Source organism: Anser cygnoides, chromosome 12 (genome assembly GCF_040182565.1).
Source record: "Anser cygnoides isolate HZ-2024a breed goose chromosome 12, Taihu_goose_T2T_genome, whole genome shotgun sequence".
NCBI classification, from domain to species: Eukaryota; Metazoa; Chordata; class Aves; order Anseriformes; family Anatidae; genus Anser; species Anser cygnoides.
In genome coordinates, this window is record NC_089884.1 from 9,806,239 (window position 1) to 9,822,529 (window position 16,291).

Genomic DNA, 16,291 nt, shown 5'->3' on the forward strand with positions numbered 1-16,291 from the left:
TCTCTGGTGCAAACCAGGTAAGCCAATTTGTAAATACCACTTAATATGCAAAGAGCTTTTTTTCTTACGAAGGAAGCAAAAAGTTCTAGATTTTAAAAAAAGGTGAATTGGGAATTATTTTATTCATCCTTAGTGGGGGAAACAAACCAACATACAAAAAAAACAGATAAAATCATTACAAACAAAAGAACTTTAATTTTGCAGGTAATACAGAACAGTCCAGTCAGTGGCAAACCACCACAGTATTTACAGAACACAGCAGCACAGCCTGGTGGCAACAAATGCGAGATGGTTATTCTACAGCTGGAAAGTTGCTGAAGTCTGTGACATTCCACTGTAAATGTAGGTGTTATTAAAAATTACGAATTGTCCTGTAATGACTTTAATGACCTCCTGAGCAGCAGCTCCTATAAAATAAGGTAATATAGTTAGCAAGTGATACCTTAAATCCAGTAAAAAGCATGTTCTTTATCTAGAACTGTACACACTGGGATTGCTAGGGAAGTGCTCGCTGCAACTCCTAGTAAAAAAAAACAAAGTCTTTCAATACTTCCAAATATAAAAGAGGCTCTGAAAGCTGTTACTTCAAAAGCCTCAAATCTAGCTTTAGATACACTTTACTATATATAATTTCTCTGTGCACATATCTACACACAATTAAAATGTAAAAGGTCAAGATGAATTACATTTAACCATTAGTTAACCTAAAATTAACATGGTACACATTTTCTTTTAAAATAATGTAATACATTCAATATTATTGTAAATATTACCTTTTAAAATTACTATAGGTGTTCTTCTATATAAGCCTCTTTCAAACTTTTTTTTTTTTAAACACAATCTACTGGGATTATTTAAGTTGACTTGGTTTCTTTTACTGACTTTAAACCCTTGCTAGGAGCCACAACTGGAGAATTTTGTTACATCTTAGACAACAGTCTACAATTACAGTCTTTGCTCTGACAATACCAAGTCATTAAAACAGCAAGATTCTGACTCAAGCAGGTACAACTGCAAGTTGCTTTGTTAGTTATGGAAATACAATAGCATTCTTACCTCCCATGAAGGCAGCAATAGCATGTGGCTCAGCAGCTCCATAGCGACAACTAGACAGCAAAGTAACAGTTAGTATTTCCAGGTCAGTTTTACAAAGTGACTCTTATGATATTTTACTTACAATTCATGAACATAGTCATCTTTCACCACTACAGACAATCCATGTTCTTGTAAGAAACTTGTAAGGCATGATTTCAGTTTTCCAATATCATCTTCTACCTGATAATTGTAGACACCTGGAAAATAAATCAAACTGTTTCATCATGTAGCTTTAATACCACATTCAAAATTATTATTTTTCTTCTGAAAAAAAAATTTCTAAGCAGATTAATATATTAGACTAATAGCAATAGATAATATTTAATAATTCTGTTGATCCTACTCATGATAATGACAAATTGCAGCATAGTTGAATTAACTCATAATCCATGCAACGCATTTCAGTGATATCAATCTATCTAAATCTCCCCCCAAATAATCTTTTTCATTTTTGCATTGTTGAAGTCGCATTAATAAGTAAACAAAAACACAACAAATGTTATATATACAGTTTGTAACTAGTATTGTAATAACTATTGAATTTTCATACCTCTTATGATGACAACTGATATTAACATACCTGGATATCTACCATGCTGCTTATAAAATCTATCAACAGCCCGTAGCATCAAGTACAGCACTACTTCACTGTCTGGGTTATCCATATTCGAAACTGAAAATAGAGAAGAAGTGGTTAGCAGGTACAGATTAAAGGGAAAAATAAAGTGTTTGTATTACTTGAAATCAAGTATTTCCCCGTGTACTTAAACTGTAAAATCCTTAGATTTTTTTCTGTTGTTAAGAAAGTTTGCCACCGAGAATGTAAATGACTGACCTACCAGATAGTTGATTTTGACTCCAGAGTGCATGACAAAACTGTTTTATATGTTTGATAAAATTTCTGTTCAGTGAAGATACTCACGTTTCAACTCTGACAGCTGCTATGTTAAATGGGATATTCGTTAGCTGTAATTTTGGGCTTTGAAATGCATGCTTAATACATTTAATTATGACTAATTATAAAACAGGTCTTAAATCCCTTAAGACAGTTTAGTAGTCTTCCTAAAAATTAACTACCTAAGTCTCAAAAGGTACTATCAGCTAATTCAAGGAGCTTTTACCAAACTTATCAATATTCCCAAATGTATACATATACAAACTATATATATTTCATTTATAAATGTGCATACATTTTGTCCAAAACATTTAGAGAACTTGTATGAGCTTCATTTAAACAAGTTGTGATGATAAAAAGTATTTCCAGCTTTTTTTTTTTTTTTTTTTTAATTTATGCAGGTTCAAAAAAAAAAGCGTTAAGTAACTAGTTTTCCCTTTATTCACATACAGAAAACCTGAACTGAGAGAGGCCAAGATAATAATTATCAAATCTTTGGTCAGGTGAAAGCACCTTTCCAGTTCTGTCAGAAATAACAGGGGTACAAAAAAGAGAAGTTTAAAGAAAGACAATGTTTTATGTATGTGCTACCAAAAAAAATGGAAAAAATTAAATATGCATTACTCTGTAACTTCATTTTTGAACTTTCAAAAATCAAAATGAAATCAACATCCTACAGTTAACAAAAACATAATTCTAACTGATGCCAAATTATAAAACTGCACGTGTGTATATTTAACATGCAATTCTTTCTGATCACAAAACCATTCAAGTTGAAAACACAGTTAAAGTACACGCCATAAAGGAGTACTTACTTATTTCATCCTTGTTAAAAGTGTTTAAACCATACTCTTCAGACAGAGATCTACACCTCACTACTCGAAGAAAAGCTGCGTTGCTGCCTAAGCAGAAAATGCAGAAAGACGAGCATTACTGACTTGAACGCATCATCAACTACTAAATCTATAAATCTTATCTCTGATCTGTAAAACATTGTTAAACAATACAATGATGAGTTTGTCTTGAATCCGTTTCTTCTTGTAGCTCAGTGATAACATCTATTAGACTACATTTAGGTCTATATATTTGCAGAAATACTTTGTGCTTATTTGCTTCCACATTCTAAGCATAACTGTTGTGTTATCTAACAGCTACGTGTAACAGCTCACAGCGCGTGCATCTCTTTTACAGCAATTCATCAGTTACAGCCATCAGCTTCTGCTGTAAATGAACACAGATTCTCTATCTTCCACCATATCTACCGCTATCTCACGTATTCTCATTTAATATTTTAACTACAGCCATGAGCAAATAAAGGTTCTCCTCCACTATCACGGCAATGAACCAACCCAATGTGCACCTACAACCTGGCACTCAAAACAAATTAGTAACTTGTAAGAGATGCTTAAAAATTCCAGCAAGTGATATGTAAATATAGCATGTTCTTGGCTACGTGCTTACAGGAAAGCTTTCCAGTTGTGAGACTTACTCAGGCTGCTCCATAGACACATGAATATATCCATAACACATAACCTAACTGCCATAAGCAGTACTATTCCCTGAATCATTGTTTTACCTTTTCAGACTACAAGAAGTGTACAGAGCCTACACTCTGAAGTCTGCATCAGAGAATGTACAACAGTGATTAGGTAATAATTACAGAAAGTAGAGGCTAGGCAATAATTACAGAGAGTAGAGGCTATCTACTACCTGTTGTTTGGACCTGAAAAAAAATATTCCATCTTTTTCTAAAGCCAACCTTTACAGACTCACTTTTGAAAAATGCTGAGCGTGTTCTCTACGCTTAGGATGATGAATGCAACGGCTAAGCACATGGCTGAAAAGTTCAACTACTGAGCTAACAATTAATAGCTACATTATCATTCATAAGTTTTTTGTTTGTTTAATATTTCATCATCTGCAAAACACTGCAATAGAATCCAAGCATACTCACAAAGTAATTTCATTTCTCTCTCTGAAATTGACTCAGGTGCCTAGAACAGAAAATACACTGGTTCCAGTACAATACAATGGGCAGACAATTCATGTTTTCAGGTGTACTAATACATTCACTGTGATATTAACTACTCGTTCTTGTAAAAAGGGCTATCTTAAAATTGTAAATAATATAGCTCTTCATATATTTTGCTTTTATTTTATATGACCAAATCAAAAGTGATAAATAAAACAGACCACAAATATTAAATCTCATTAGAACTTAAGGGAATGAGATAATTAAGCTCTCTTTTCATATCCATCTCTTGACTTACTTCTTTACAGAATGTCAGGAAAAAGTATTTCTGCCCTGTCAGAAGCAGCCTACATTTGTAATTACCTTGCCTAGGGACTGTAACAATTTAGCAGCATGGTTACCCACAGCAGCAATATCCTTCTTTGCTTTTTCACGGTACCTGTCAATAATAAAATATTCTTAATTACAGCATAGAATTATCATCTTAGACTTCTCTGTGAAGACCATTTCCTCCTGTTTTATATTATAAGATACATGCACCATAAATGAAAGCAAGCTATCTGAAGATCATGAACGCACTTATATTCCTGTATGACTACTCAGCAGGACTGAGCTGTTCACTAAATAAATGGCTTACAAGCTCCATGCATAAATATTCTAGAAACCAGTTCGTATAAAAAAAACACTATTACAAACAGTTGGAAGAAAATTAAGTATGAGAACAGCAGCTATGCATCCTTTATTGGGCATGAAGTATTTTAAGAGTTTCTGAAGATACAGTACAATGTAATAAAGTCTTCTTGGCCCAATAATTTACGTAATATCCATGATGCACAGGAATAGTAAGTTTATGGTGAGGATACATGCCTTCAAAGATGGCCTTCCTAAAATCTTGATCCATGCTGATGCTGCTTAGTATTTATCGTTAATATTCAATCACCAAGTCATTGCCCTTGCTTATCTACTGAGTGATGCCTTCAAGTGAGATTTATCAGAATTACGTATTTAGAATTAATTATCTAGGAAACAGTTATCTAGGAAATTAGAATTTCTGTAACCAGGCTGACAATCATATTGAGGAAAAAAAGAGGCTGTGTTTAATCAGTGATCTACTTTAAGCAAATGTTCCGAACTGCAGTAGCTAGACTATGGGATCCACTGTCTGTAGGAACATCTTTATTAGATTTGAAATGAAGAAAAGTGATCTGTTACTACCTAGCATCAGGAAACTGGCACATATGAAAGAGTCAGGCCCTGGTTCCATACAGCAGATAACATTTGCTACAGACAGGAGCAGGTAGGCCCAGTCTGCAGGGCTTCCCCTGCAGCTCTTCATCCCCCCCTTTTTTTTTTGAACACAGGTCTGAAATCATCAACCTTTAGTATCATTAGTTGCTTTTATAGAAAAAATGGATACTTACACATTTTGCAACCTGATAAATTTATTGGAGTCTGCTATCATATCAGGAATAGTACCCCGGACAGGTAAGCTTCCTTGCCCCTCATTTGCCACAAATTCCTTCAGAGCTCGAACCAAAACCCAGAAGGAGGGTGACTGCAAATGAACAATAAAGTTATGTATACCATGGTATTTGTAATGCTTTTTCTACAAATTAACTCTTACCTTTAATTACTCATTACCTGCTCTGTGAGATTTGTGCAGCAATCATCATTAAAAATTGCTTCAATACATCTTGGAATCTATGAAAAAAATAAATTTGGTTTATACCCCATTTACTTGACTTAACTTCTTGAATTACATCAATACACTGTAGATCCAACCCAAGTGATCTCAGAGTTTTGTACTAACATATTGCTTGAACCTCTGGCAGTCAGTGCTCCTCAGACGCATTCAAAAAAATCACTGCATGAGAACAAGACACCTACTTCTTCTGATCAAGATCATTACAAACAATTTTTCTATATTTATATCTTCTACGTGGAAGACTTTAAAAACAAAGAGTGGTCGCACTGTCAGCACAAGGTATTAACAGTTGCAGCTGCCCATCCTACCTAGGAGAGGCAGAGCAGCCAAAAAGAATTAGAAAGTGAAGAGGAGGCTGCAAAAGTGAGAGTGACTCCCTAACTGCTGCAGTTCAGAGTCTGGCACAAATCGAAATAAATCAGTATTATCCTGGAAAGTGGACTACAGTAGCTCAGATGCCAGCACAAAATTTTACCTGCTGCCTTCTTGGTAGGCTTGAATGTCCAAACAAGTATCAGCAGAGTTGAAATAAAAATGGAATGTAACCTATGAAGATTGATAGAATGTGATTTGACTCCATGTAGCTTTTGCAGCTTATCATGGATGACAGATCAAGGTAAATTTTAAACCATGAGTTACTACTGCAGGATTAGATACAGTCAACAATGAAAACCTCACTTCTAATATTTTTAGGCTTGATAAGTTTACAAAAGGAATATCATATAACTTCTCCAAGAGGAAAGTACTGGATTTCCTGAGTCAGAAGTCTTTTGCAGCCCAATTTCTATACACAATAAATGCTGTAGTGAGCAGCTTCAATATAGCATAACTTCAAGCACTCTCTTCCTCCTAGCAATGTATTTAAATCGGACATCATCCACGCTCATGACTACTAATTTTGTGTAATTATACCAGGCCACCTACTGGATTTTCCTCCACAAATTAAAGTGTAAAAGTTTAAGACAGCAATACACTGCTAATGAACTCTAGTTGCTGACTCATTCTATCCTTAAATTAAAGTCATCATGAAGGAAGCGGAGCTTCCTTGCATGAACAAGCAAAATTAGGAGTTTTCATAAGCTACAGTGCCACCTAGTCTAGGTCTATTTTATTGCACTTAATTTCAATTTTCAGGTTGTACTAATGCCATTTTACCTAAATATTGATGTTGCAACAGAATTCATCCTAAAAAATTCTGACAAAATAAGGTGTTTGAAATTTCTTTAAGCATATCATATAAATGTTTACTTTACCTTTGTAGTACTTAATGCTGAGTTCACATTTTTTATAGCTTCTTCAAAGTTTTCCTCATCTTCTGGGATCCCATTTTCATTCTTTAAGATACCTTATTGAAGGAAAAAAAAACCAAAAACACACACACCACAATTCCCTGAATTACGCCTCATCATTTAGGTCTTACCAACAGAACAGATTGGTTTTGGATCTATCTGTGGCATAATGACACATCAACAAAAAACGGATTATCACCAAAATATACTGATAAAACTAAAAAGCAATTTAACTCTCCTTCCCACACCCAATCTTTCTATGTGTGTGTGTGCGTGTGAGCCACTTATGCTAAGGTGCCCCATTATGCTTTTGAACTCATACAACAATTCCAATCAGGAAAAGGACTCCACTAAAAACTTCACCAAAGCTAATCACTACTTTTCAAGCAGATCAGTTCCCTAACATAAACTAGGGATGAAAATGACAGAACCACTCTTGGAAGCAGCTTGCACACAGGTCATCTTTAAATGATAATATTCCAAAACTATAATGTTTTAATTATACAACCATTTAAGACAATATATTTCTAGATCTCAAAAAAGTCTCAATTTTAGCAGCCGCAAGAGGTATTAAATTTAAAAATCTGAATAAATGAAGTCTGTTCACAGACTACACTATATTCAGTAGCCTACATGATCTCTCTCTTGACTAGTCATTTAGGACTGCAACAACTACCAACAATTTGGTGGGCCAACTGACCAACTAAATACTTCCAGTTAGTAAGTCAACATCAAAAGCCACTCACTTCCCTCTTTATCACATTTTCAATGTTGATAATTAGCATTTTCAACAGAATTTTCTCAATGCCTCTCCTCCCATTCAAATGAAAACATACTGTATCTTAAACAGTGAATAGTATAGAACACCGTCAAGATGCATTTATAAGCAAATTAGGGTTCTTAAGATCCATCTGTATGAAGTTATCATGTAGCAGAAGAATCACACTGTATATGTCAGCAGATTTTTTTTAACTTAACCCTGAGAGAAATTCTGATTATTTTTCAAATATTGCCTTATATATTTCTGCCAGTATAAAAAAAAAAAAAAGACTCATAGGAGGTATTACCTTGCCGAATCAGTTGTCTGAAGGCTTCTTTTTCTTTGTAACTCTTAGGCAACTGATCACTTTTCTAAATTTAAAAACACAAAAAGAGCTTGTCTTAAAAATATCTACTAAACTCATGGTGTTCATACTGCTAAACTTTAGGAGTCTGTTAAGGTTCACATACATTCATTTGTATTTCACTTAGTAATATTTTTATGCTTCCATCTTGTTTTGTTTTGTACATATTGCCAAAATAATAATCTGGTTTAGAAAAGACAACTCTGTAGTAGTAGTAATAACAACAAACTGATTACTTATCCTGTTTTGCAACATACCTCGTTGAACCATTTTGTTAGATACTTGGCTACAATCACAATCCATGGAGTGTGGCTATGGTCCTGTAATTGAAAAGGAGAGAAATTGTTGTCAAGTTTAGAAGAGATAAAAACAGGAAACGAATTAAGAACTTACTTTCATTATAAACTTGTAACATCCTTTCTACTACTTTGCAACACTGGACATGTTCTGGATTTTGATTCTGAAATAACATCCTCTAAATTCTAAAAAACAAGTTGTTATTCCTCTACTTTAAGACAAGTGTAGATGAGCCAAGTTCTCCCATATTTTTCTGAAGCAGAACTTAACATCTTGTACAAATATCCACAACGCAAAGCTCTGCAGCAGTAAAGCAGTAATTGATCATAAGAAGGGGAGGAGGGGGGCAGAGGAGAAATCAATCTAATGACAAATTGTCCTTCAGTATTCTTAAGACCTTCCCCTTGCTTAAGATTGAAATACAGACTGTAATATCTGGGCCAAAAGCAGTACCTCGTGACTGATTCTCCTGTTGCCTCTGCTCAGATGAGATGAGTCGCCAAAAAAGTCATCTGCTAAGAGGCGTTTTCATAGAATCCGTTTTGTGTCTGCACCTGTCTTAGAGACCATAGTGTAAACCACATACCAACCTTTTTGTCCATATGATCCAAGTCATAAGACTGAATGTGTTCGCTCAGTTCTGGAAATGGCTTGTCCAGTCTCAGATCTTCCAATGCATTGTCAGGATGAGATTCAACAACTGCAAAAGAAGTTACACGATGCATTTCAGTTTTATGCCCAGCCCTCAAAACACAGCTATATACAAAACATAGTGCATCACCTGCTTGTTTCACTGTTAGATTCTCAAAGTGTTTCATGTAGGCTAAGTTTAATGTCAGAAGAAAACCTCCAATACTATCTGTTGCAGTCCATAGTTTCTATGCATTTTTCAAAGAATGCTGGTGAGGAACTGCAAACCGTAGAAGACTTACAAGATACTAAATACCTCACAAAATAAAGTTGAAATAAGTGACATTACATTTAGAAGCTTTACACTTTTTAGAAAAATCTTGATCTCAAAAAAAACCATAAATCTAACCTGGATGTTCTTTGATGATGACTCTCATGTAACCAACCAGTCCATAAGTCCTACAGACCAGCAGAGGAACATTAGAATTCCAGAGAAGTTCAGCTAAACGTAGCAACGTACTGTAAGGAAAAACGTGTTTTTTTTTTTTTTTCAGATATATAAGAGAACAATAGCCGCAAAGTTAACTCTTGTACAAGTTATTTGTATAAGAAGTTTTCTACGAAAGTATTCCACTATCATTATTATGATTTTAAGCACATATGATCAAACTTCTGACGGAGAGTAATTTTACACATTAATTTAACATAGACTGGTCATATGTTTATCCATTGTCTTTCTTGTATTTAACTCTATTGTCCCAATACTCTGAATGTTAATTAAGTAGAAAATTTTTCAGTGAGATGTGAAAGAAGAAAAAAGTTAGATATGTTTATTGCACAGAGACGAACGTAACTTCTGGTAGAGGCAATTCAAATCAGAGGTTTTTAAATAGCACTTAAGAAATGCTCTTAATTCCCAAATGCGTGCATGCAAAGATCGCTTTACTAAGAAACAAGTTGGTTCTTAATTCCTATTGCTTTTATGTAAGCAGGCAGGGGGTGGGAAGGGAATGAGTTAAGTATGAACAGCTACTTCCTTGCAAAAGCAAGATAAAACAATTCATCTATCCAGCAACCTCTTTCCCCTGTGGAGGAAGCTTGTCTACAGTAACAGAAGCATGCTCTTCTCCCCCAAGCATTTTGATGCTATGAGAACTGTCATTTTTCAGTTGTACTTTTTATTGGAAGGCAGCATGAGAGACCACAGGTTTTTTTAACACAGATGTTTTTTTTAATTCAAGAACATCAGGTCTTATTGAAGTTTACCTATGCATTATTATTACGTAGGTAAAACAGAGCGAATGATATGATAAACAACAAAATGTAAATGATAAAATACATTTGCAAAAATCCAAAGGTATCACAGACCCTGCTATCTGTTAGGTTTTACATAATAGGAATAACTGTTACAGCAACTTTGGAGCAGAAACAATTTCCACTACGTAAGAGTACTTGACACAAACAGGAGAAAGCACCTAAAAGTCAGTCATGGATCTGAACGAGATTTGCAACTACATATCAACATATAGAAAGGTCAATTGAAAAATACAGTCATTTATTACAACTCTCCTTCACAATGGAAGAGTTTTGTTTTGCCTGTTTTTTCCTGCAAGAACATACCTGCAATTGACACCTGCTTTTACCACTGAATGAAGACAAAAGAAACAATTTGAAGTGACTCTTTACCTTTCTGGTAGTTGTGTTGCAACCACTAAGTTAAACCGATTGAAAAAGGAAGGGTCATTGTCTAGAAGTTTTTCTGGACTCTGAACAGTAGAGAAAAGTATTTCAGGAAACATGACAAAAATTTCTGATAACAAAGTCTTTTCAACACTGAATGTAAAATGTTCAGTGAAAGCTACAGTATTATAATGAAATTACAAAATAATGCTTAAAATTGACTTTTATCAAATAAATTAAGATCTTCTTCAAAAGTCATTTTATCATGAAGCTATTTACACTGCATTGCTACAAACACAACACATGGTTATCATTTCACAGTCTTCACAATGTAAAGTAAAGGAAAAAAAAAAATCTATAAAATACTTTTAGACAGACCTCTTCCACAAAGTTTCCAGAAACATCATTATTCAATTCCTGCAAAAGCTCAGTGGCACTCTGGGCGCGACTCTGTTTTGGAACAATAAAGATGTTATTTAACTTCTTGAAACTCAGTTTATATTGTATATCAGTACTACATATGCTAAATGGTAAACAGACTTCTTCATAAGCTAAGATATTCCATGCCCTGTTTGCAAAAGAAAAAATAAATCCCATAACAGCAGACAATTGTTTAAGACGTATTTTTAGTAATGCTTTCAAAACAAAAGTTATGTGATGGCTATTTATTAATTTCCAGGTTAATTCGAGAACTTTTAGGAGTTACTCGTGCTTTTTGTATTCTTCTGTCCCTGTGATTCCTCCTTGCCCCCTGCTCCTTCACCCCTCTGTTCTGAGCCTTACTCCAACAACTGCTATTCTCTTCCACTTTACACTTCCGACGATATTCTTAACCAGATCCTGTCATTTTTTTCATTCAGTCTTTACAGAACTGAGCTTTTCTTCTCACTTACAATGAATGGAACATTAATCTCTTAATTAAAGAATATAGGGATTTTAACCTATACATATGTTTTGGGCATTAATTACAACACTACATTTGAGTACTTACTCAATACATTCATTCTTTCAATATACCTAAAATGACATTTATTATATCCTTACCTGACCAATATGGCTTTTTTGTAGAAAAAAACTGAAAAGAAAAAAAAACATTTTATTTTGAAAAAAAACAACATGAAGCTACCTTCCGTAGTGCAGACTATGTTGTTGACTCTCATATTAAAAAAAAAACAAACTTCCCCTTTAAATCTGCTTTCCTCCTCCCTGCTTTGTTATATTCTCCTCATGATCGGTTTATTAAGGAAAAATGTCACTGCCTGAGCCACCAATCTGAAAAATAAGACAAGCCAAACTCCTCTAGAAGCCAGGATCATACTACAGATTCATTTTCACTGGGCTCATTAAAGAGCCATTAGTACTCATTTCTTCGTGTAACAGAATATCCTTACCCCACATTTAACCCGGCAGGTAGACAGATATTTTGGGGTATGTACCCAAACTGTAAGAGAAAGTTATCTAAGATTATTACAGATCAAAAGTAATTTGTTAATCTGTAATAAGTTTCTTATCCTATCCCAAGCTGCACACCGTTCAAAGCTGTGGAAGCTAAGGAAATATCAGTCATAGTTTCACAATGGTAAACTAATAAAAAATAACATTTTGTCACCACAACTGTTATGCCACTAAGGAAAATAACTTTAACCATGCTGAAATGCAAGCAAATCTTACTCATGTCTCAAGGACAGCAAACAAGTTATACTGAGCAGACCATTGCCTTTATAAACTGGACATATGAAGCAAATAGATCTGTAAGGTACAATAACAGCAGCTAAAGAAAAAAAGTAAAACTCAGCTAACATCAAACTGCTGATCACATATGCTGTATACATCACAAACATCAAAGAAAAAGAAGACTTGGAGCAAAATATAGAGGTTTAGCATTATGAAGAATTTTATGTAACTTTAAAAGCATGGAGATGAAACTACTTATGGAATTCTGCTAGTTCTCAATTTGTTTAAGAAGCCAGTAACAAACCTACTTATTTCCAACATCTTCTCCAGAGACCCGATTTCCATCCACAATCGTAAATGAACCAATACCTTGGAGGAAAAAAAAAATACCGTGAATAACTAGGCATTATGAACTTATTATCAGCTATACTACAACACAAATATAGAACTGACATTTACTTACCTGGTAGCACCAAGTTTTTGAGTATTTCAGTTCCTGTGGCCGTTGCATTTATCACACAAACATGGGCAGACTCTAAAGCTTCTTGTCCATGATCACCCCACAATCTATATTGGGATAAAAAACAGAAGCCCTCTGTGTTTAATTTTCCAGAGTAAAGTGTTTATATAAAAAAGAAAAAAGAATTGAACGATCACAAGCAGAGGCTAGCATACTATTTTCCATTTGCCGTTGAGAAGGGCCAACTAGCATTAAGTAAAATAAACTTTCTTTCAGAAAACTTACTGTGACAGACCTGAAAGTGTCTAAAGAACAAATGTAATTTATTGCTGATTCATTTTCTCTGTCCTTACACTCTGCACCAGACAAATGTGCACACCTTTTCCTATTGCAACATACTTAGCTTTTTAAAAAACAGGATGGGTCAAAACACTCCTTAAGCAAAGTTTGTCCTTGGGAGAAAAAAACTAAAACTGAATGCTTTTTCCTAAGTTTCACTATAAATGATGTACTTAATGAATGCTTTTTTTGTAAGTTTCACTATAAATGAGGTAATGCTATGATCTGAGAAGGTGCAAGGCACAGAAATGTACAGGCAGCTTGGCGAACAGCCTGGAGGAGTTGCTTGGTTAGGCAATGCACTTAAAACATCAATAATCCTCAGGCTGAAACCGAGGCTCCGCTGTCCTGACTCGCAACCCCCCCGACCTCACAGGGGCTGGGATTTTACTCTCTTCACATGCAGAAGACTTCCTGAAGACAGAGATGAAGGCATTAAAACCTCTATGAGATTTCCAGACGCGTGCAAGGCAAAGGGAATTACACCCACCCAGGCTCGCCACGCCCCAGGACGGGGCTGGTTCCAGCCCCAGCCGCCCTTTCCCCAGCCCACTCGCTTCCTCTCTGCCTGCTCCCCGGGGCAGGGACGAAGGCTCCCTCGGCAGCACGGCGGCGGGACGGCCACCCGTCTCGAACCCCGAGCCCCGCCTCAGCCCCCTGCCCTCCGCGGGCACATCCCCGACGGCCGCCCCTCGCCTGCCGAGGGGCCGCGGCCGCTCTAATGGGGCCGCCGGAGCGGCTGCAGGCCGCTGCGAGAAGCGGGGCGAGGCAGGGCCGAGGCCGAGCTCCGCGGAGGCCGTGCGGGCGCGGCGCTACCTGAGCTGCCGGTCGTATCGCTGCTCCTTCAGGCTGGCCCGGCCCGGCTGCGCCATGGCGGCCCGCTACCGCGATGCGCAGGCGCGGCCGGGCGGCGGGAGGCGGCCCGTGGAGGCGGTGGCGGGGCGGGGGTGAGGGGAGGCCTCGGCGGGCCCGGCTGTGGGCTGGAGTCGTCCCTGCACGTCTCGGCGTGCTGGCGCCGAAGCCCGCAGGCGAAAGCGCTCCGGTGGGCACGGGGGGTATGCCTCGTCCGGCCGGAAGCTGAGGAGAGGCGCCCTCCGCTCCTCAACTGAAAAGAAAATGTATTCTGACAGGAAAAGCCGGAGTCAGCTGTGTCCGTGTACTTCTGTCACGGAAGTCTTTCCATATAGGATCAGTACAGATCATACCAAAAAGACAAAATTTGTCATCTTTAAGCGTTTCAAACCAACACTTGTCAGTAAATTCCAACAAGAGAGGCCCCCGAATGTGTGCACTTTTCCAGTATCGGTTACTTCACAGAAGCTGTTACATTACACTTACCCTGCTGCTCTTTAGTACCTTTAGTACTATTTGTCCACGGGAACAAAATATACAACAGTGCAATTACAACCTAGGGTTATATACTTTGCCGATGACATTGTGATGCACTCCAGTGCTTCCTCTTTTATTTTTTTTTTTCCCATGTACAGCATGTCCTCTAAAGTACACTTTTTCTCAGGCTTTGTGTTTGTTCTGTCACAGTAAATCCTTCTTTCTGTTGAAGTCTCAGTGACTTGGAATATTTAGTAGGGCTCGTTCTGTTCTTGCTAACTGCTACAATCATATGGTTTCAAAAGTTCAAGCCATAAATTACAAGAATTACTCTTTCAGACTCAGTTCAAAAATGTAGTCCCTTGTTCTGGAGTTCTGCGATAAAGCAGCTTTAAAAGTTAGGGACGAGTCCCAGCAAAAAATGACAGGTGAAGGCTGGGAAACTCCTAGGGACCAGGTACCCAGTTCCTCTTTTTCTGCGCCACTTTGCCTGTCATTCCAAAGGAAAACCTTCTTTGCTCTTGGCCCTCTTTTAACTGTTCTTTTCCATGTTTTAGTCAAGGTCTTGTGTTTGCAAGTAAACATTTGAGAATATAAAATCTGAAATTTATATTGTCAATCAAAAACTGTAGGCAGTCACTTTTTTTTTTTAAATAAAGTACTGAAAGTGAAAAAAATCTGGAATGAGTCTGTTTTTTGATGTTTGATGTTGCAGTACCCGCTCGTGTTTATATTTACATTTAAAGTATTTTTGTGCAGTTTTTGGATTCATTATAAATGACTTTAATTCTTACATAAAGAACAGATATCACCTTATTATAACTCCGATTTGGAAACTGGCAGCATTAGTAATGGCAATGTAAGAAGAGAGATGAGCTGTCTGGATAAACTAGATACCCTCAAGAACCTGAGGTGTAGACAAGCCTGGGGGTGATGAATGTTTTAACACTTCATCTGCTCCTGTCTTCTGTACTCCAAAGGCTCTAGAGTGAGCAGCTTGTATCCAAATTGATTGTATTTCTGTCTTATTTTGTTAATAGGCAACGGCACATCTGACGCATTCGTATGTATTAAATAAAGAAGGCACACAGCAAGTTGTCCAAATGTGTGTTGCTGTCATTGGAGGTAGCCAATATCAACAGTCATCAGGATTACAGAATGATCTGGTATACGTATATGCAACAGTGTTGCTCTAGCTTTAAGGAAAACTTAATTTTTGCCTCAAAAAGAAAAAAAAAACAATGGGGGAGGACATCAAATACTGTGTATATACTTAACTATATATTTGATATAGCTATAATTCACAGGTAAATTTTTATTCGGGCTGATTTTATCTTTCAGGCACTGTCATTCCTCTTTTTCACCGTTCTTAAATCTAACTATTAAAACCTCCATTATGTGGAGTCCACTTCCTGTCATGCTGCCAGCATGTTTCCTCTATTCTTGTCATTCCTCCTTTGAAATACACATATTTAGCCATCTATGTGGTTTTGAATGTAAAGAGATGAAGGGGAAGTGTTGAACGGTATCAAACACACGTAGCCATTTGGCCACTTCATTGGCACTGTGCCCTGAGAGCAAGGTCTGAGCCGCAGTTTTTAAGCTTCTCTTGAAAACAGTCACTGGGCATTTTCTGTCTTGAATGCAGTTTTCCCCAAACTTCTTCTATGCTTTGTTAAGATGAGATATTCATCTTCCCTTTCCTTTCATTGGAAAGTTGATTTTTTGTTTGTTTCTTCATTTTTTCCCATCATCTAGGACAGCTTTCCGGACTATTTGCATCTGACTGACCCTGCCCACAT

General features: G+C 36.7%; 1 protein-coding gene across 1 annotated transcript; it reads right to left on the reverse strand.

Moving 5' to 3' along the window:
- Positions 1 to 172: 172 nt before the first annotated feature.
- NAE1 (NEDD8 activating enzyme E1 subunit 1) lies at positions 173 to 14,134 on the reverse strand. The gene is made up of 20 exons (XM_048068798.2): positions 13,977 to 14,134; positions 12,825 to 12,928; positions 12,670 to 12,730; positions 11,732 to 11,762; positions 11,066 to 11,137; positions 10,694 to 10,773; positions 9,417 to 9,526; positions 8,968 to 9,077; positions 8,338 to 8,400; positions 8,024 to 8,087; positions 6,921 to 7,012; positions 5,604 to 5,663; positions 5,384 to 5,517; positions 4,326 to 4,401; positions 3,945 to 3,984; positions 2,806 to 2,892; positions 1,676 to 1,768; positions 1,178 to 1,292; positions 1,057 to 1,106; positions 173 to 407 (listed from the first exon to the last, which is right to left on the reverse strand). Exons 1-20 carry the CDS (start codon positions 14,030 to 14,032, stop codon positions 298 to 300), a joined length of 1,608 nt encoding a protein of 535 aa, XP_047924755.1. The 5' UTR covers positions 14,033 to 14,134; the 3' UTR covers positions 173 to 297.
- Positions 14,135 to 16,291: the final 2,157 nt, after the last annotated feature.

Bases quoted from the DNA above. Each gene is read 5' to 3' on its own strand.
- NAE1 (XM_048068798.2), bottom strand. From the start codon at position 14,032: ATGGCGCAGCCGGGCCGGGCCAGCCTGAAGGAGCAGCGATACGACCGG. The intron at 7,013-8,023 runs GTAATACCTCCT...TCCTTCAATAAG, and splicing joins CAGACAACTGATTCGGCAAG to GTATCTTAAAGAATGAAAAT. The intron at 408-1,056 runs GTAAGAATGCTA...CTTATTTTATAG, and splicing joins TATTGCTGCCTTCATGGGAG to GAGCTGCTGCTCAGGAGGTC.